At 48.4% G+C, this 20621-nt stretch overlaps 3 protein-coding genes across 10 annotated transcripts; 1 reads left to right on the top strand and 2 right to left on the bottom strand.

Annotated features, from left to right (window-relative positions):
* Positions 1 to 2521: 2521 nt before the first annotated feature.
* On the top strand, positions 2522 to 10021 carry Hmbs (hydroxymethylbilane synthase). Of its 5 annotated transcripts, none has more exon segments than NM_013168.2 (14): positions 2541 to 2703; positions 4653 to 4706; positions 5022 to 5094; positions 5425 to 5474; positions 5559 to 5614; positions 5923 to 6000; positions 6766 to 6843; positions 6939 to 7014; positions 8329 to 8442; positions 8657 to 8695; positions 8889 to 9008; positions 9203 to 9256; positions 9360 to 9446; positions 9526 to 10021. In NM_013168.2, coding segments are annotated over 14 exon segments (1086 nt in total). In that variant the 5' UTR covers positions 2541 to 2670; the 3' UTR covers positions 9700 to 10021.
* Positions 10022 to 10312: 291 nt separating this feature from the next.
* On the bottom strand, positions 10313 to 11653 carry H2ax (H2A.X variant histone). The gene is given in 1 exon segment (NM_001109291.3): positions 10313 to 11653. A coding segment is annotated over 1 exon segment (432 nt). The 5' UTR covers positions 11586 to 11653; the 3' UTR covers positions 10313 to 11153.
* Dpagt1 (dolichyl-phosphate N-acetylglucosaminephosphotransferase 1) lies at positions 10313 to 19202 on the bottom strand. Of its 4 annotated transcripts, none has more exons than XM_087560956.1 (9): positions 18858 to 19202; positions 18398 to 18518; positions 17952 to 18165; positions 17314 to 17460; positions 15160 to 15244; positions 14268 to 14456; positions 13677 to 13764; positions 13355 to 13510; positions 10313 to 13230 (listed from the first exon to the last, which is right to left on the bottom strand). In XM_087560956.1, the coding sequence occupies exons 1-9, from the start codon at positions 19022 to 19024 to the stop codon at positions 13204 to 13206; spliced, it is 1194 nt and encodes a 397-aa protein (XP_087417082.1). In that variant the 5' UTR covers positions 19025 to 19202; the 3' UTR covers positions 10313 to 13203.
* Between the last annotated feature and the right edge of the window lie 1419 nt (positions 19203 to 20621).

Here is a 20621-nt window from a genome sequence, read left to right as displayed (position 1 = left end):
GTGGCCTCAACACATAGTTCTCACTGGGCTGCTGAGCGCCTGACAGATGACTTAGCAGGTAGATCGCTTTTCCAGCCTTAGGACTTGAGTTTCATCCCTTAGGGCCACATGGTAAGAGGTCTCCCTCAAGTTGGCTTTTTACCTACATACACATACAGGCACATGCACACATGATATGTTTTTTTTTTTGTTTGTTTGTTTTTTTTTGTTTTTAAAGATTTTATTTTATGTGAGTACACTTTCTTCAGACACACCAGAAGAGGGCATCGGATCCCATGACAGATGGGTGTGAGCCACCATATGGTTGCTGGGATTTGAACTCAGGACCTCTGGAAGAACAGTCAGTGCTCTTAACCACTGAGCCATCTCTCCAGCCCATGATATGTTTTAAAATACTCAAACAGAAAGCAGATAGCCTTGGACCTAGTCAGGTTGGTATCTCGCTGTATTCCGTATCAGATAAGCAGGAGAAAAGATCTTTTGTTTAAACATTTTCCCCCTTTTAAACTTGTCGGGTTAAAGGTTATATTACTATGCTTATGTTATTTGGGTCCCTGTCAGTAAATTGCTCCCATGAAATTGTTTAAAGTAACATGAGCCAGGCATGGTGGTGCGTTCAGCACTGAGGAGGCAGAGGCAGGCAGATCTGAGTTACAGGCCAGCCAGAGGCCATGCAGCGAGACCCTGTCGCAAAAGAAAAAAGTCAGTGGGCTCTGACTTACGCAGTGTTGTTTTCCAGGTTTGGTGGATTCCCTTTGTGTTTAGAAAGCCTCTCTACATAGCCCTGGCTAGCCTTAAACTTGGGACAGTTCTCTTGAGTCAGTTTCCTCAAGGCCAGTTACAGACTGGATCGGATAGCCTGAGACTGACTCTAAATTTGTTTAGTGTGTGTGTGTGACATGGGATAGGGTGGGCATGTGACGGTACACATGTGGAGGTCAGAGGACAGCTGTATGAGTGGATTCAAACCTACTTTTACCATGGATAAGACTCGGGCCACCATGACCGCATAGTTAAGTGCTTTACCCACTGAGCCATTTTGCAGCTCTGGGGCCATTCTTTTTCATTTTGACCTAGGATCTTCTTTTGCTGTCTAGGCAGGTCTTGAACTCCCAGGCTCAAGGCATCCTCGTCTTAGCCTCCCCAGTAGATGGGATGATATGTGTGTGCTGTTCCTTCCAACAACTTAGGTTCTTTTCTCAGAACCTCTGTTTTCCCATATGGTCATTACTTTGAACAGCAATTTTGACTTAACAAATAGCATCTGTACAATGTTCGATTCGTTGCTATTAATCAAAGTAGTGGAAAGAACAAGAGTGTGTTTCTTGGAGCTAACCCAAGACCTTGGGCATGTGATTCAAATGCTGTGCAAACCAGTCCAGCACCTGGAAATGGTCTCTTGTAGCCCAGACTAGCTTCAAATTTACTGTGTGGCTTAAGTTGACCTTGAGATACTCCAACTCCTAAGTGCTGGCATAAGGAGCACCATTATGCCTGGCTTTTCACATTTTTTTGTAAGGCACATTTTTATTTTATACATGTGTGGGTGCCTGCCTGCATGCATGTGTGCCTCATGCAGGCCTGGTGTTCAGGGAGACTAGGAAAGGGGGTCAGACTCTCTAGAACTGCACTTACAGGTGGCTGTGAATTTCCATATTCACGTATTCCAATTCCCATATTGGGCTGGGAGTCAAACCCAGGTCCTCCATAAGAGTAGCAGATGCTCTTAACCACTGAGCCATCTCGCTAGACCCTGACCTTTTATTTCTTTGGAAATTCAAGCATTGTGGTTTATGTTCTAATCCTAGCACTTGGGAGGTAGAGTTCAAGGTCATTTTGGGCTACATAACATGTTCCTGTCCCAAACAAACAGAAATACTCTCTACTATGGGAGGCTGAGACAAGAAAATGGAAAACTTCAAGGCCAGCCTGAGCTAACAGCACACACCTTGCCTTATTAAAAAAAAAAAAAAAAAAAAAAAAAGCAAAGTTTTACACTAACTGCTTATGGCCAACGCTGAAGAGGTGAAGCTGTAAAATTCTGAGAAGCCTTCTGGAATCCTTTATTTGTTGATGATGAAAGTACCCTAGCAGGCATGGTAACTTGTTTAAATGCTCTGGGACATAATGGAGGGCAAGAGCCGACTCTCTCAGGTTACCCTAGGACCTCCTTATGCTCGCATAACACACTCACACCACACACATTTGATAAATGCAATATAAAATAGCCAGGCGGTGGTGGGACACTCCTTTAAATCCAAGCACTCAGGAGGCAGAGGCAGGCTGATCTATGTAAACTCGAGGCCAGCCTGGTCTACAGAGATAGTTCTAGAACAGCCAGGGCTACACAGACCCTGTCTCAAAAGACTAGGAAAAAAAGTGAAATAAAATAAGAATTGAAAAGAAAAAAAAAATCTCTTGAGTTGTTCTGGACAAGTAGACTCGTGATGAGGCTGGCTCTGTCGCAATCCTAATTCCCGCCCAGAGGAAGGTGCCGCCCCTTCGAGGGAGGGCAACGGACGTGACGCAGAGCTCAGCAGGTCCTGCAGCCGGAGTGAAGTGCGGGCTCCGGCCCCATGTGCCTTCAGTCACGACCCGCCCAGGTCGCCGGCTTCTGCAGACTCCAGGGGACCGCAGCGGCAGTGCCGCGCTTGCGCCCTGAGCGGAGCCATGTCCGGTAACGGCGGCGCGGCCACAACCGCGGTGAGTCCTGAGCCGGTGACCGATGACCCGCACTTCTCGGGACTTTCTGGGTGCAACGATTGGCCCCGGGTTGCCGTGCTCCGTCGTCTATTGGTCAGAATAGTTGTCATTTTTCCCCCTCCCTCCAGATTTTTTAAAGGGCCAGTAACCAGGTTGCCCTAAGGCAGGGAAAGAGTGAGTCTGAGCAGTCGGGGAGGGGGTGAGAGTGGAAAAATGGTCCACCGTGGGATTCCATCCCTGTGGGCTTCTGGCTGGATTTCCGTGGTTCCAGACCAGTAAAGGTGTATACACAGACAAGATCCTTTCACGAAGTAGGGACTGAAGCAAATCCAGCTATCCTGGAATATGATCCACTTCATTTCAGGGGAGAGGGAGCACACCCCACTTCATAAAACTGTATACAAACATCTTGGAGGTGTACACGCCTTCTCCCGTTCTCCGTTATGGAAGTTACCAAGCCCTAGCCACCCACGAAAGTCCCAGCTGAGACACACCTGAATTGCTATTGTGAGTGGGGAACCACCCCATGGGCCTTGTCATTTCTGGCCTGCCTGGAAAGTTCTGCACTTGTCAGCAGGCTGCCTGAGATAAGGCAGAGCTGGGAGACCTGCTTATCTCCTGCTCAGGCCGGTGAGCAGCAGTCTTTGCTAGTGAAGACATTTCAGAGCACTGGATTAGGGTAGGAAGGTCTGGACTCTAGCACCCACTTTCTGCCTGTTCATAGCGGTGTGCCGTTTAGATAGTAATTATGACTACTCTGCGTCTTGGCTTCTATGACACTCGTGGAAGTGCCTACCCTGTCTAATCTAGTACAGCTGTTGCAAGGACAGTATGCAGACCTGGCTCAAATGCTGTTCTGGGTCAATTAATTAAAAAAAAAAATTGTTTGAGCCTAGCAATTCCTTTCTATGGGCTTCCCGTTGTCTGGAATTTCTGGGTTCAAGCCTAGTTAAACTGCAAAGGCGATCTCAGAGCCATTTGTTGGAGGAACCATCACAGTGGAGTAGACGGGAGTCTAAGAGAAAGTTTTCATCTCCTCCAGTGACAAAGAATCTGAGTGTCTGTCTACAGAAGAACCTGTGAGATGAGGAACCCAGTGCAGGGAAGGTGGACGATTTGAACAGTGACTCCAGTCACCTTTGTGTCAGACTGCAGAACCCAGTTCTACCAGCTTGGCACTAACACCTTTATCCAAGGCGCCTTAAGAAGAGGAAGAGGCGTGTCCTTTTGAGCTCTTGGCTCTGGCTCTCGGATACCAGGGGAAGCATGTAGACACTGAACGTTAGGCAGTTTTTCCTTGTAGTTTTCTGGGACATCTTGAGGCATTAGGTGGCCTTTAATTTAACAAGCCCTTGATGGGATGGTGTTTCCAAAGTCACCTAGCCAAGAGGATGAACAGGACTATATATTAGATTGGTTGACCCCAATCCTTATAGGAGTACATCCTAGTCCGACTAAGGAACACTTAGTGTCTCACCCAGGGGGTTAGAGAGACTTTCTCAGGTACCTGAGTTGTTGTAGACAGTGAGCCTGTCCTCTAGCAATGGGAAGTTTCATCTGTCCTGCCCCAGCCTCTGTAGGCCCCGCCCTCCGGCAGGGTCCACCCTCGCTGTGCTTAAGGCTGATGGGCCTTATCATTTTACCCACCTGGCTGTGTGCAGCCCTCCCACTCAGAACTTCCTTGGCCAGACTGGGCTTTGGGGCTCAGTGTCCTATTGCTGCTGCTACCGCAGATCCCATTACAGCTTTTCCTTTGGTCTCTGCTTCTCTGGATCCCGAAGGAGGGCAGAAGGTACCAAGGAGGATTTAAAGGACCAGTCCTGGGAGTCTTTCCCTACCTGCAGGCTCACCTGGCTAGAGTCTGGGGGTCCTTTTCCCTAGGCTTGTGATCCTGGTTCTTGGATAAGGTGCTGTGGAAAAGACTGTAACCCAGGGACTTTCTTCTGCAGGAAGAAAACGGCTCAACGATGAGGGTGATTCGAGTGGGCACCCGGAAGAGTCAGGTGAGTACAGACCTAGTTGCCTCAAGAATTCTAATACTCACAAGGTCACTAGTGGGGACCCAGAGTTCCTAACATGGAGCAAATAAGGATGTACAGGAGTCAATTTCATGAGGAATGGCAGCTTCCTTCCTCTGGAAAGAGAGTCTCTGGAGCAGGGGAATGATTGGGGTACAGAGGAAGGATCCCCAGGCCAGGCCCTTCTCATCTCCACGTGAGGAGTCGAGTTCCTTTCATATCTTTCTTGATCCATATGGGGGTTTGAGCCTGGGTCAGTGGCCAGGAAAGGTCCGGAACCATCTGAACCTCTTTCCCCAGCTGGCTCGCATACAGACCGACACTGTGGTAGCGATGCTGAAAACCTTGTACCCTGGCATACAGTTTGAAATCAGTAAGTTTTCTTGAGAGGAGTGAATGGTAGCAAATGGGAGGACACAGCATTTCTGGCTTTGCCTGTGGTCAAAGCCTGCCTGTAAGACTGTTCTGGCTGCTTGCGGGTGGAAGGATCGCCTCCTATGGGCATCTTCTCCAACTGCCTGGGCTAGCCTGACACTTAATATTCTGCTTTGGGTCTTTTTATGGGTCTGTCAGTGTGTGTATCTGAGAGGGTAGGAGCTGGGGTTTCTGTGCCTCTGACTCCGGTGCGAATCTAGTAAAGGGCTGAACAAGGGGTGACTCAGTAGGTATTGATTAATGGGTATCTGATTGACTCTCTCCTCAGTTGCTATGTCCACCACAGGGGACAAGATTCTTGATACTGCACTCTCTAAGGTAATGGCAGTCCTTATCCCTGCTTGCCTCGTCCCTCTCCCCACTTATAAGGGGTTCACTCTGAGGTTCTTTCTTCCCTGGCAGATTGGAGAGAAGAGCCTGTTTACCAAGGAGCTAGAAAACGCCCTGGAAAAAAATGAGTAAGTGAGGGTGGAGGAATGTGGAACCCCCCCCAGTCTAGAACCTCAAAGTGGCTCCCCAAAATTAGCAGGACTGTTGGGTTAGACTATGGAGCCCATAGGCTTTCAGCAAGGTGAGTGTCTCGCTTTGGAATCGCCTGACTGCCTGGGAAATCAGATTGGCCAGGAAAATGGAGTAGAGTACTTGAGAAGAGAACACACCTTAGATCTTAAGATGGCCTCTTCCTGAACAGCTGCTGGAGTGGGTGGAGAAGGGGAAGGCCACCTACTTAAAGCCTCTCTCTGTGCCCTCCCCCTGTCATCTCTAGAGTGGACCTGGTTGTTCACTCCCTGAAGGATGTGCCTACCATACTACCTCCTGGCTTTACCATTGGAGCCATCTGCAAGTAAGAGTGGAGCACATGAACATGAGGGCCCGTGGTAGGGATTTCCCCAATTTGGAACTTGACCACTGCTTTGAAGGTTGTCAGTCATTAAGTATGGCAGAAAAGCCAATTGGTTGGCTATTTAGAGTTCACGGAGTTGGGCTCAGTGGCATAGACCTGTAATCCCAGCTGGGCTACAGAGGGATTTGAACCAGTCTGAGGAACTTAGATTGTGCCTCAAGGTATGGGTGCAAGAAGGCTGGCTCACAATGGCTTAGGTGGTAAAGGCATTTGCTGTCAAGCCAATGGCCTGAGTTCAATCCCTGGGGTCCGCTTGGTGGAAAGGGAAGATTGACCCATAAGTTGTCATCTGACTCGTACACACATGTATAGAATGCATATGCTCCCCGTCCCATCAATAAAGAATAAAGATGTAAATAATCAAGAAAACGAAACACAAAACCTTTTAAAAGAAAATGAGGCAGGGAGGATTGGGAGGGGAACACCCATATAGAATGGGAGGGGGAGGGGTTAGGGATGTTGGCATGGAAACCGGGAAAGGGAATAATATTTGAAATGAATATATGAAATACCCAATTTAATAAAGATAAAAAAAAAAAGAAAAAAGAAAATGAGTTTGGCCTGGTGGCTCATGCCTATAATCTCAGCAATCAGGAGACTGAGGTAGGAGGATTACTCCTGGGTACAGAGTAAATTTTAGGTCAGCCTGGGCTAGAGTTAAGCCCCGTCTTCAGATACTAAGACATTTCATCATTTGCTCTCCAGACGGGAAAACCCTTGTGATGCTGTTGTTTTTCACCCAAAGTTTATTGGAAAGACCCTGGAAACCTTGCCAGAGAAAAGGTAAGTGGGCCCTGGTCCATAGGGGACAGAGGGTTGGGCAGTGGAGAACAGTGGGCAGCCTGTGTTAAGTTTAATTTCAAACTCTCTCTGAGCAGTGCCGTGGGGACCAGCTCCCTGAGGAGAGTGGCGCAGCTACAGAGAAAGTTCCCTCACCTGGAATTCAAGAGTATTGTATCCTTTCACAAGAGGGAAGGGTAGTGACCACAGAGAGAAAGACTCTGGAGAACTCAGAGTCCTGAAAATAGAAGAACCTTTGGAAGCAAGTGGTCCATGTTGGCAGTGGGTCTTTCCGTGCATCCATCCATCCATGCATCCATCCATGCATCCATCGATCTACCTTTCCACCCATCCATCCATCCATCCATGCATCCATGCATCCATCCACCCACCCATCCATCCATCCACCTGCCCGCCTGTCCATCCATCCATCCATCCATCCATCCATCCACCCACCCATCCATCCATCCACCTGCCCGCCTGTCCGTCCGTCCATCCATCCATCCATCCATCCATCCATCCATCCATCCATCCATCCGTCTGTCCACTCATAGTCCTTTAATGTCTTCTTAAACTCAGGTGGATGCCTGGCCATGAGGGTAACTGCTTATATAGAGTTGACCTGTTAGTTAAACAGACACTGGCAATACAAGTAATGCTGACCAGTGATTACTTCTGAGTGGCAGGGATGGAAGGTGCTTCTGCTTTTACTTTACATGCTACTAAATGGTTTTGGTTTTTACAGTGAACATGTGGTATGTTTCATAAAACTAATTTTAAAAACAGTGTGTCCTGGGGCTGGAGGGATGCCTTCATGGTTTAAAGCACTGGTTGCTTTCCCAGAAGACCCAAGTTCAACTTCCAGCACACACATGGTAGCTCACAACTGTCTCTTATTTCAGTTCTTGGGGGATCTGATGCCCTCTTCTGGCCTTTGAAGACATGCATGCAAAACACCCATACACATAAAAACTAAAGTAAATAAAAATTACAGAGTGAGTTCCAATACAGCCAGGGCTACATTATGAGATCTTGTCCAAAAAAAAAATATATATATATATATTTTTTATTTTTACGGTTTTTCTTTTTTTTTTTCTTTTTTTTTTTTGATTTATTATATATTCTGCTTACATATATGACTGCAGGCCAGAAGAGGGCACCAGATCTCATAGATGGTTATGGGCCATCAGATAGTTGCGGGAATTGAACTAAGGACCTCTGGAAGTGCTCTTAACCTCTGAGCCATCTCCCCAGTCCTTTATGGTTTTTCTAGACAGATTTCTCTGTCTAGCTAAGCCCTGCCTGTCTTGGAACTCTCTTTGTAGACCAGATTTGGCCTTGAATTCATGGAGCCCTGCTTCTGCCTTCAGTGCTGGGATTGAAAGGTGTGTACCACCAGCACTCAGCAAAACAGAACAAAACACAAGTTTTAAAAGTTAGCTAGAGGGGGAAAAGAGATGGTGATTTCTCCTTAGCAACTCTCCACAGCGGGGAAACCTCAACACCCGCCTACGGAAGCTGGATGAGCTGCAGGAGTTCAGTGCCATTATCCTGGCTGTGGCTGGCCTACAGCGCATGGGCTGGCAGAACCGGGTGGGCCAGGTAGGAGCCGCCCTATTCTGCTTCCCACTTGTTCTGCCTCTCTCCTGCCTTTGATATCTTCTTGACCACTCTGCCAACAACACAAGCCCAGGCTAGAGATATTGGGATTAGTTGCTGGACTTCCTACTTGTACCTTTCCCAGGCTTCCTAGGTTGGCAAACCCTAGCTCACTCACTTTGAACACCCCATCTCACAATTTTGTCTGTCTCCACAGATCTTGCACCCAGAGGAATGCATGTATGCTGTGGGTCAGGTAAGTTTGCCTGGAGTGGGCTTTATTGAAGTGCTCCTTCAAGAACTTGGGTTCATAACCTTTGACATCCACTACCTATCAAATAAAATGTTTGGGGAGGAGCAGCCTTTGGCATGCATTAGATCCTGGGAAGCAGGTAGAAGAGGGGTGTTCCCATGTCCTTCACTGGAGATCAGACCTTTTGTTCCTTTAGGGAGCCCTGGCGGTGGAGGTCCGAGCCAAGGACCAGGATATCTTGGACCTAGTGGGTGTGTTGCATGATCCTGAAACTCTGCTTCGCTGCATTGCTGAAAGGGCTTTTCTGAGGCACCTGGTAAGATGGGTTCCTCCTATGGTGTTGTGGGGACTTGGGAAACCAAGAAGGGCAATAGGAAGATTTCTCAAGTATTCTGTATGTAATGTTTTATGTGTGGAGAGGACCTTGGTCTGGTCCCAGCAGCCTTCTCAGTTACATTCTTAAGAGGTTTGTGGTCAAAAGAGCTCAAAGGAACATATATATCATTGCAGGAAGGAGGCTGTAGCGTGCCAGTAGCAGTGCATACAGTGATGAAGGATGGGCAAGTAAGCTGGGGAAAATGGATGAGGGGGAGGGACTGGCATTTCCATGTACACCCAAACATCTAAGCAGCTTTCTTTATACTGGTACAAACATTTTATCTCCTAGCTGTACCTGACTGGTGGAGTCTGGAGTCTAGATGGCTCAGATAGCATGCAAGAGACCATGCAGGCCACCATCCAGGTCCCTGTTCAGGTATTGACTGGGAGATGAGGGAGGAATAAATATAACTGCTTTTAATCTTCTCACCAAAATTATAACTCCTGTCATCCAGCAAGAAGATGGTCCAGAGGATGACCCACAGTTGGTTGGAATCACTGCCCGGAACATTCCAAGAGGAGCCCAGCTAGCTGCTGAGAACCTGGGCATCAGCCTGGCAAGCTTGTTGCTCAACAAAGGAGCTAAGAACATCCTAGATGTTGCACGGCAGCTTAATGATGTGCGCTAACTGGCCTGCAGGGCACAGGAACCGAACCCCAGCTGTCACTCCAGTGCCTATGTCTGGCTGTCAAGTGTCCTGTGCTCCTTAACAAGGGGAATGATTATCCCAGGAGATTGAACCAGAGTTGTTGAGACTTCGGCCTTGGAAGATATGCCTCAACTTGGGGCCTCCATGACTGCCTTTCCCTCAGTAGTTTGTGGGCTTCATCTCTTTAGAGAAAGTCCATGCCAATCTTTTAATGTAACCAATGCCACTAATCAGTTCAGAATGTGGTTCTCCTGGAGTTGGGGGAAGATATGAATAAACCCAAAGCCCTTTTAAACCTGAATTCTGAGTCTGGGACCTTTCTGTTGTAAAACATCCTGATCATTCTCAACCAAGCAAAGAAACTAGCCTTCATCCCTACAGCCTGCCTGTCTTTAGTTAACAGGATCTTCACATAGCCTTTCATTCCCAGTGCCTGCAGAAAGGAAGGTAAGTTTATCCTCTAGTCCCACTCCCTCCCACGAGATGTGCTGGGCACATGGCTCCTCGACCATGGAGCTGTAAATGTCCAGCCCTGGGACTACAGCATTCAAAGTTAAGTTAGGCATTCAAAATTAAATCAGACACTCCGTTTAAAAAAAAAACAAACCAAAAACGATCCTTTAATAAAATTAGCCCATTGAATCTCCCCACTTCTTAAGGTTCTAAACTTGTAATAGCTGCAAAAGTTCCAGTTCAGAAGCCAGAGGCTCAGTCCAGACAGGGATTCACCGACTTGTGCTGGTATCTGGGTGTTTGGGTTGTAGTTTGAGTTAAGGGAGAGGGATAGCTAGGCCCGGCTCCTCTAGTCTTCTGCGGCAGGTATACAATTCTTCTGTCCACAGGCCAATAGGCGGTCCCTGACCCTTTCCAGTTTATCTTGGAAAAATTGGCTTCACGTTATAACATGCCGGCCTACGAATGACGACAGGGTCAACTGGTTTGAGAGGCCAGTAAGGGGGACACAGAGTGAAACAGTATGATCCGCTTCTCACCAAAGTCCGGCAATCAAGTCACTTCTGAAAGGTCCAGGAGAGGGCTAAGCACCAAGCTGAAAACGCTGGGGTTGTAGCTGCGGGGGGGGAGGGGGGGTGGTTAACTAACCTTCAAGCCCACCTCGGCCGTACGTCATAGCAAAGGGCCGAGATTTCTGGAAGGTGCCGCAACCTCTCCGCACAGCCCGTCGACGACTGAGAACGGCGAAGCGATGTCACGAGCTCCGGGATGGGTAGGTGCCCCGGCGCCCGCGTCCTGTGGCAGACCCGGAGGCCGCACAGGGAAGGGGAAAGACGCGAGGACTGAGAGGAGAGAATGGGATGGGGACGCGGCGGGCCGGAGCCCGAAGTGGCTCAGCTCTTTCTGTGAGGGAGGTGGTGGCCCTTAAAAGGGCCTTTGTGGAGGTGGGGGAGGGCTGGGCAGCCGCGGCGCGGGCTCCCTCAGTACTCCTGAGAGGCCTGGGAGGCCTTCTTGCCGCCCGCCGGCGCCTTGGGCCCCACGGTGGCGCTGGTCTTCTTGGGCAGCAGCACGGCCTGGATGTTGGGCAGGACGCCGCCCTGCGCGATAGTCACGCCGCCCAGCAGCTTGTTGAGCTCCTCGTCGTTGCGGATAGCCAGCTGCAGGTGGCGCGGGATAATGCGCGTCTTCTTGTTGTCCCGAGCCGCGTTGCCCGCCAGCTCCAGGATCTCGGCAGTGAGGTACTCGAGCACCGCCGCCAGGTACACGGGCGCGCCTGCGCCCACGCGCTCGGCGTAATGGCCTTTCCGCAGCAGTCGGTGCACGCGGCCTACCGGGAACTGAAGGCCGGCGCGCGAAGAGCGCGACTTGGCTTTGGCGCGGGCCTTGCCGCCGGTCTTGCCGCGACCCGACATCGTGTGCGAGGTAGAAGGGCTGAGAAAAACGCCAGAAGACAAACCGCCAACCGCCGCAGTCAACTGTCGCCTCGCGCGGGCAAGCTCGCCCTTATAAACTCTCTGGACACGCCCCCGCTTCCGCCTAATTGGTTCTTTTTTTAATACCCACCTCTGGTTGGTTGTAATTAACCCTTCGGTGACGCGCCATAGCCGAGAGAACGCGCTCAGCGATTGGTCCAATTTGAAAACCTTTTACCCGGGGAAGAAGACAAGGCGGAGTGGCTGCAAGCTGGAGGCGAATCACCCTTGGAAATGGCCAATCAGTATAGAGCGCGCGAAATTTAAACGCTACGGCGCGCCCACAAACCCGAAGACTAGAAGGGTGGAGCTTGGAGCTACCTCTATGGTTTCTGGGAAATCTGAGCCGGCCTGTGGTTTTAAAGGAAAAGGGTCTTCACTGTAAGCACCTTTCTCCTTCCAGGTTAGGGCACTTCCTACTCCCTCCTCTAATCTGGCAAAGGGAAGGGTTTATTTATTTGCTTGTTCTTTATTATTATTTTTGGGTTTTCGAGACAGGGTTTTTCTGTGTAACTCTGGATGTCCTGGATCTCTCTGTAGACCAGGCTGGCTGCGAATTCTGAGATCTGCCTGCCTCAGCTTCCCAAGCGCTGGGATTAAAGGCGTGCACCACCACCATCTGGCTTTTATTTTAATGAGACAGGGTTTCTCTGATTAGCCCTTGGTGCCCCGGAACTCAGAGATCCGCCTGCCTCTGCCTCCCTTGTGCTGGGATTAAAGGCTTGGCTGAAAAGGGAGGGTTTAAAATGAAAGAAATGAAACCTTCTGAGAGTTTAATCCTGTGCCAGAAAACGGAGCACCGTTATCCATTATGCTATCACAAGTTTGTGCTGTAATATTTATTTGATATGTTCTGTCTGGTCTCAGTATGTGACAGACCTCTCTTACAAGAAAGGGTCTGAGGGGAGCAGGGGTAGGGATCCTATTGGAAAAGGTACCCACTCTAATCCTTTCAATCTATTCTAAAATGCCTATATAAAAAAATAAATATGTCGAGCTTGGGATATAGTTCAGTGGTAGAGCATTTAAGTATAAGGATGCCCTAGGGTTCAATAAGAACCTCAAAGGTTAAAAAGAAAGGAGGAAGGAGTGGCTACACCTAGAGGAACAAGTAAAAGGCAATCCTTTATTGTCACCATTCTGAGCACATGGCCCTGCCTCTGCTCTTCCTAATCAGAACACTTAATTTGATAGTCAGATGTGAGGTTACCTTGGAGTATGTTGCCCTAACTCTAGCCCTAGCCCAGGTTCTCTCTCAAGGCCCAGGGGATTCCTTTAGAGTTAGGGTTCTGAAAGTTGAGCCATGAATATTTGCATAAAAGATGCTACAGGCCCACCTGGTGAGGCTGCAGAAAGGGAGGGAGTAGCAAACTCAAGAAAGCATAGGCAAAGTCCAACTAGTGGACGTCAAGTCCACTAAGGAGTCCATCCAGGATGTCAGTAGTCACAGATGACGGCAGAAGCTGAGCCTGGACCAGAAGGCGGTCGGAGCGGACAGAGGTGGGCCCTGGCTGAGGTCCAATGGAGACTGTGTGGTAAAGGGCAGTCGTCAGGGAGCTCAGACATCATAGAAGAGTCGGACGAGCTGGTAACGAATGGAGAAGGTGACAGCGCTGCTCAGAACCTAGGAAAAGTGGACTGGAATTGGAACCAAGGCTGACCAGAGACATAAACCCCACTGTATTACTAAGCCCCACCCTCGGCTGTACCTGCAGGAGCAGCAGGAACAGTGTGAGGTTTCTCTCATGTGTAGGCCCAAAGACTTTAAGTAGCAAGTTGATGAGGGTCATGTTGTTACACTCAGTGAAGGCACCATCCTCACTCTCCCCTCGGTGAACTGTCACCAGCCGGAGGCTCTCTGCTACCTGCAGGGACCAGAGGTGAAGACAACTTCAGGTGCACAGATCTACTTCACAAATAGGGCTCTTCTTGATGTTTCCAAACTCCCCTTGGGCCTGAGAAGGCCTAGGTTTCTCTTCTCCCAAATTAAGGATGGCGGCCTGGGGCCTTACCTCCTTGTTACCTTGTTACCTTTAAAATAAACGTGCCCAAGAAAGAGAGGCTCTTGGTCTTGAACTTGGAATAGCTCATCTCCAGTTTGCCTGTCTTCGTATTGAGTCTGCAATGGGAAGATGACTTCGTTTGAATGACTCAAAGAACTCTGCACCCTGTGGTTACTAAGAAGAGTACTGAGCACTTAGGTACTGAAGTCGGTTTCTGGCTCTGATGCTTGCTTCTGGGTCATCAGCTGTAAGCATCACACACTATGTAAGTAAGCAAGTGTTGTAAATTATTTTTTTTTAAAAGATCTATTCATTTATTACATATAAGTACACTGTAGCTGTCTTCAGATACACCAGAAGAGGGCATCAGATCTCTTTACAGATGGTTGTGAGCCATGTGGTTGCTGGGAATTGAACTCAGGACCTCTGGAAGAGTAGTCAGGTGCTCTTAACTGCTGAGCCATCTCTCCAGCCCAAGTGTTGTAAATTATAATGGGCTACCCACATACAGTTACCTCTTCTTTCCCCTCACTTCTTTCTACATAGGAAATGCATAAATTGGCGTTAGCTATCCCAAGGCAAAAGCTATAATGACCCTTTAAAGCCCCAGAGTGGCTACCTGGGCATACGGTGTCGAGGGCAGGGGATGATCTGAAAGAGCTGAGGCAGTGAGTAGAGGAAATTGAATACTTGTGGCATAAAGAAGAGCAGCATGGTCTTGCTGAAGTGTCCCAAGATTCCCACCACGGCAAAGGTCATGCCAGCAAAATAACAGAAGGTGTCTCCCACAAACACCTGAGACGGGTACCTGTATGGGAGAGAGGGTCTGAGCCAATGGCAAGAGTTGTTACTGACTCTTTCAATCAGTCACACTCAGCAGCAGGCCAGTCTTGACCCTATGTTCTAAAGGGAAGGCTGTTCTAGAAACTCTGTAGGCGTCAAGGCCCCAGATTCATTGACTCCTGGGAGCTACACAGCATTTGTTCCCAACTACGGCAGGGTAGACAGGGATCCATGCCACCACTAGGCTGCCGGAGTGTAGTTTACTGATAAAGCAGTTGGCCAGCATGGACAAGGTCATGAATTTGATCCCCAGCACTCTGGTAGGGTGAGGGGTGGTATCTAATAGCACATGCCTGTAATCCAAGTCCAGCCTTGACAGCACAGTAAGCTCAATGTCAACCTGGGAAACTTAGTGAAACCCCACTCTCAAAAGGGAAAAAGGGTCTGGGGATAAACCTAAGTTCTAAAGTGCTTGCTTGGCATTAAGACCCCAGATTTGCTACCCTGTACTGTAAACACACACACACACATACACACATACACACACACCCAGGAGTGGTTGTGCTAACACAAAACGACAGGGGTGGCAAGCCACTACCAATGCAAGACCCAGAGAATACCCAACAAAAGTATGCACCATTTTTGTCTCTTCCTTAGAAGCTGGGTTATGTGAAGACCATCCCTGCCACACACCCCCATCATTTTCTCTTCCCCATAGGCCTACTTACCAGTTATGGTACAGCAATCCCAAGGTGGTAAAAAAAAATGGCATCATGAAGTAGAGGGAAAAGACATGATCGTCCCGATAATCACCTTCGGAGCAAAGCAAGGACGTCAGTACCCGAATCCTCTGTGTACATCGGTCTCATCTATATCTAATTTATGTCCCCGGCTGTTAGGAACACCCCACCCAAGTCACTTTCTTTTTTTTTTTTTTTTTCAGAGCTGGGGACCGAACCCAGGGCCTTGCGCTTGCTAGGCAAGCACTCTACCACTGAGCTAAATCCCCAACCCCCAAGTCACTTTCAACACCAACTCTACCCCCACTCTGCTCCCACTGGTCTCTAACGTCCCCTGTAGTCAAGTCTGGCCACGCCTCCCATGTGCTGGGATTACAGGCATTTGCTACCCTGCCCAGCCCTAACTTCCCCTTCATGTCACCCAGGCAACTCCCAATATGCTTATCACTTTAACTGAGCCCCCCCCCCCAAAAAAAAACAAACAACAACTACAAAAAACAGCAACAGGTTAGAAAGATGACTCAGTGGTTAAGAGGACTAGCTACTCTTTCAGAGGTTCCAAATTCAACTGTTCAATCCTCAGCACCCACATAGAGGCTCACACCCACCTATAACTGTAGTCTCATGGGATCAGATGACCTCTTCTGGTCTACAGATAGATATACACGCAGATAAAACACCCACACACATTAAATCTCTAAAAAAAGCTAGCGACCCCTAATATTCAGAAGGCTCAGGTAGGAATAGCTCCTGGTCAGAGGCCAGCCTGGGCTACACAGTGAGTCCAAGGTAGTCAGGGGCACCCAGAGAAAAACCAAAACAAAACCAAACAAAAAAACCAGAAAAGCTAGTGAGTATCTTAAATGTGGTTTAAAAACTCCAGCTAGGATATGAACATCAGTTTTCCTTCCAGGCTGTGTGAATTTGAATAGGACACATTGAGTTTCGGCAAGTTTCCACTTTCCCCACTGTCAAACTGGATAATGCCAGTTACATAGAGTCATTTAATTTAAATAAGATAATGCTTTAAAAGTACTTCCCTGGGCTGGAGAGATGGCTCAGCCGTTAAGAGCACTGACTGCTCTTCCAGAGGTCCTGAGTTCAATTCCCAGCAACCACATGGTGGCTCACAACCATCTGTAAAGAGATCCGATGCCCTCTTCTGGTGTATCTGAAGACAGCTACAGTGTACTTATATATAATAAATGAATAAATAATTAAAAAAAAAAAAGTACTTCCCTTTAGCTGGGAGCAGGGGAAGCACACATGCCTTTCATCTCAGAACTTGGATCTGAGTTCCCGGGCAACCTGATATAACCCTGTCTCAGAACAAAGTGCTTAGGCTTTAATAAGCACTCGTGGATGTCCATCAACTAAAGACAACCCAAAATAACTAATAAACTTGGGCTTACATAGAAACTAAGTCTTTGGATATCAAACGCCATAGGGAACTGTAAACCATTTCAGTCAAGGGATACTATGAGGGGATTTGTTTTGGGTAATTTGGGAGAGGAAAAAAGGAAGTGGAGATGTACTCTGGGAACTGGGAGCTCAAGTAGATGAATAATTTTTAAATTTTTTTGAAGAGTAGAAGGAAGCCAGGTGCGGTGGCACATGTCTATAATTCCAGCCCTTAGGAGACAGACAGAGTGATCGTAAGTTTGAGGCCAGCCAGGGTTACATAGCAAGACTGTCTCAAAATAACAAAACAGAAAGAAGTAGGAAGAACTAAATTGTTATTGGAAAAAAAGCTGCACCCTCTCATGTTAGCTGTGGGACTGTGGTCATTTTTATATTGCTAAGTGTTCTCGGTCTGCCTGTATTCAGACAGGATTAGGGAGGGAAGAGTCTTTTTGCACTATGGTCGGTCAGAGAGTGAACCCTATCTGTTGTTGGGTTTCTGTGATGCTATTTATGTCCCAATAGAAATAACTGGTCTAGCAATTCATGACAATGAGGCTGTGAATGAGAGCATCACTGTTTTTCTTCCTCATCGCTGTCGGCAAGCTAAATAGCTCCCATTATAAAGTCACCTTTGTGTTATCACCCCCACCCCATGCCACCCTCAGGAACTCTCTAAATTCACTAGGCAATTCCCTGACACCCAGACTTGTCTTTCTCCCTATCCCCAACCTCACCTACCTTCCAGCTCCACCAGGTTGAAGACAATAATAGAAGCAGAGATGACTAGTGATTGACCAGCCTCTAGGCCATTAATTCCCGCTAGGATGTTGATGGCATTGGTACAGAACACTGCAAGCAGTCCCATGTAGACATAGTACAGGATGCCTGAAAGGGGACACACAATAAGAAATATAGGATTTGGATTTGCTTGTTGGTTTACAGAACAGCACAGGATGAATTGAACACCAGAAAGGATCTGAACAGGCAAGGCCTAGTAGCACAGGCCTGTAATTCCAACTACTTGGAAGGTTGGGACATGAGGATTGCCAGTTTAAGGCCTGCCCGGGTTAAATAAGTTCAAGGCAATTTGGTGTGTGACCCTGATTGTTTTGTTTTGTTTCAATGGAAAAAAGAGAAAGGAAAAGCTTGATATAGGCCTGAGTGTAAGCACAAGGCCTTAGGTTCAATTCCTTGAAACAGGAAGGAAATAAAAGAGATAGGGAAGAAGGAGGGAAAAGAGAGAAAGCAGATATAAGGATAGACGGATAGACTTGACAGATATATGGGTCACCAGGAGGGGTCTTCTGTTGGGAATCTCAGAGAGAAGGGGCCCATAAAGTAGGTGCCACAGGGGCAGTAGTGGCAGGGCTACTCACCCAAATCCAAATGCAGGCCAAGAATCCAGCGGAAGGGCTTCGGCACCACAATGGTTGTATTGCCAAAGTTAGTGAAGTAGACCATGAGGAGAGGTAGTGAGGCAGCTGTGGGGAGCAGCAGCTTATGACGCCATCGCAGATTGAGTACGTCATCAGCAAAACCCAGGAAGATCATGCAGCAGATAGCAAGGAGGGCACCTATCAGGGCCACAAACTGGGGGAGAAGCAGGCAAGTCATGACTAGGTCTTTCAAGAATTCCCTTTTTTTTTTTTCTTTCCAAGTTGGGGATTGAACCTGAGGCATTGCCCATACTAGGGAAGTACTCTGTCACCAGTCCAAGAATTCCTGTCGCTACAGTTGGGGTCACAAGCATCCTTTTCCCAAATCCAAATAACCCAAACTCAAGTGCCCAGCCCCAGCCGATCATCCCCACTAATGCACTTACTTCATGGTGGGGGAATGCCTTACACTGCTCCTCCACAAAGCAGTTCAGGAAAGGGAAAGGGATGAAGCAGAAGAGGATGATAAGGAAAACAGCACCGCTGATCACTCCCTGGGACTCTGGGCTGCAGCCCAACAGATTGGGGTGGAGGAGGAAGAAGAAAGGGGCGTGGTCACTCAACAATAGTAGGGGTTCCTGTAAACCAAAGTGGCCTTCTTCCCGGAATTTTGTTTGTTGGGGAATAGGGAGAGTGTGCACGGGGAAAAGGATACCCCTCTACAACTCCTGACACCCAACGGTTCCATTCCGTCCTTCCCCAGGATAGACAATTCTATTAACCTCCCAGAGTTCTGGGTGCCTGGGTTAGCTCTCCAGCCAGTGCAAAGCCAAGCACCTCAGTCCTCGCCCCTGTCCTGCACAACCCTGGCCCCCTAAACCAGGTCACTTGTGTGCCGTTACTCACATCTGCTGCCGGCTGAGCTTGTTGAGGTCCTGGCCACAGAGACGCGCGGCGATAAAGTGGCTACGGAAGGCAGGGATGAGGGTGACGGTAGCCACAAATCCCAACAGCGATCCGATCAAATTCACCAACAGCGGCAGCGGCAGAGGTAACTCCGGGAAGGCCCACATAGTGACCCTCCGGGGGCCGCCGCTCCGCCGCCTACTCAGCTAACTTGGTAAGCCAGGAACAAACCAGAGGCCTCGGCAGCCAGCAGTGCAGCTCCCTACACTCAGAGGATTCCGGCGCCAGCAGGAACAAAACCCGGCTAGGACCTGACCCTCCCTCCTGACCTGCAAGAAGCTCTTTGAAGCAACCTCGGCTCTGCCCCGCTGCACCTACCCATTGTTTCCACCCGGATCTTAATTACGAAAGAACTATCGCTGTTGAAGACCGAAGCACCATTTTTAAAATGGGCACCAGAGCCGGACAGGTGGTATTATTTCAAACTAGACTTTAGCTCTAGAGGAGAGGCACCATTAGAGTTTTGGAAACTCAACTGAAGAACAGATAAAGTGGATACTCTAGAAACAATCATATTGTACAGCTCAGAGTGGAAAGACGCTTTGCCCAGTTCCAACATGACCGCTTCCTCTATCACGTGGCTGACACCGCTTGTTCTGTGGTTCCACGTCGTCCCCCGCAGGTCGGGTTTAAAGGGCTAGCAGCTTAATCTGGGATGCTCTGGGGCTGGAAATATGGCTACTGAGAGCCGGTGGTGGTCAGGCGGAATGTGAGTGTGGAAGCACACCCACTCTTTGCAAGAAAACTGTTGCCGAGGTGAAACTCAGACACAATTTGAAGGGATTTTATAAACTGGAAAGCCCAGACACTCGAAAAGCCCCTCCCGCTCTTTTTCTTGTTCACGATCCAGGTACTTTTCCCTCAACCCACCCACCTTCTGCCTCCACTATAGCAGTTTGTTGCTGGGCAACCTACGGCTGCATTTCGCCAGGAGGGAACTGTTTGAGCGTTCAGGTCTTCGATTTAAACAGGAACTTTAACTTGATGTTAGAATAGTGCCAAGCTCTCCAAACACAGAGACAGAAACTGAGGCGTTGAAAATATCTAGAGAATGAGGCAGGAGAGCTCGTCCATACCTCCAGTGAGCTTGCGGGTCTCCCAGTCAAGTTTCTCCCTCCCTGTCACTTGCCTTTTTTTTTTTTCTTCTTCTTCTTCTTTCTTTTTTTCGGAGCTGGGGACCAAACCCAGGGCCTTGCACTTGCTAGGCAAGTGCTCTACCACTGAGCTAAATCCCCAACCCCAATTTGACACCTATACCTCTGCTAGTAGCACAGCAGTTCACTGGAATACTTGGATGGCAAATGTTTTCCTCAGAGAGGAATCCACCACAGAGAGTTAGGAAGTTGACAATAACATGGCATTTTGTCCATCCCTCTTGATTACAGCATATTCCTAGAGCCAGGGTGAAGCTGACACTTCTTAGGTCAAAGATAGTCTTTCCTTTTTCTCAAAATGTCCATTCAACTTGAAGACTCTTATTAACACTAAAAGCCCCATATATATCACAAATTCACCCACTTAACAGGAAAGTATACTAAGTTTTGTTTTTCTCTGTGTGTATACATGCAAGCAAGCATCAGGGAGGCAAATGTTTTCCTTTCCTCTAGTGTCCCCTGAGGCATAGGACACAAAGATACCTGTGTACAAGGCATCATCTAGCATGATGAGTGAGAGAAAAACAGAGAGGGATAGGAGCACATGGAA

This window comes from Rattus norvegicus, chromosome 8, assembly GCF_021556685.1.
Source record: "Rattus norvegicus strain SHRSP/BbbUtx chromosome 8, alternate assembly SHRSP_T2T, whole genome shotgun sequence".
In the NCBI taxonomy this organism is placed as follows: Eukaryota; Metazoa; Chordata; class Mammalia; order Rodentia; family Muridae; genus Rattus; species Rattus norvegicus.
This window is presented reverse-complemented; position numbering and strand designations above follow the sequence as displayed.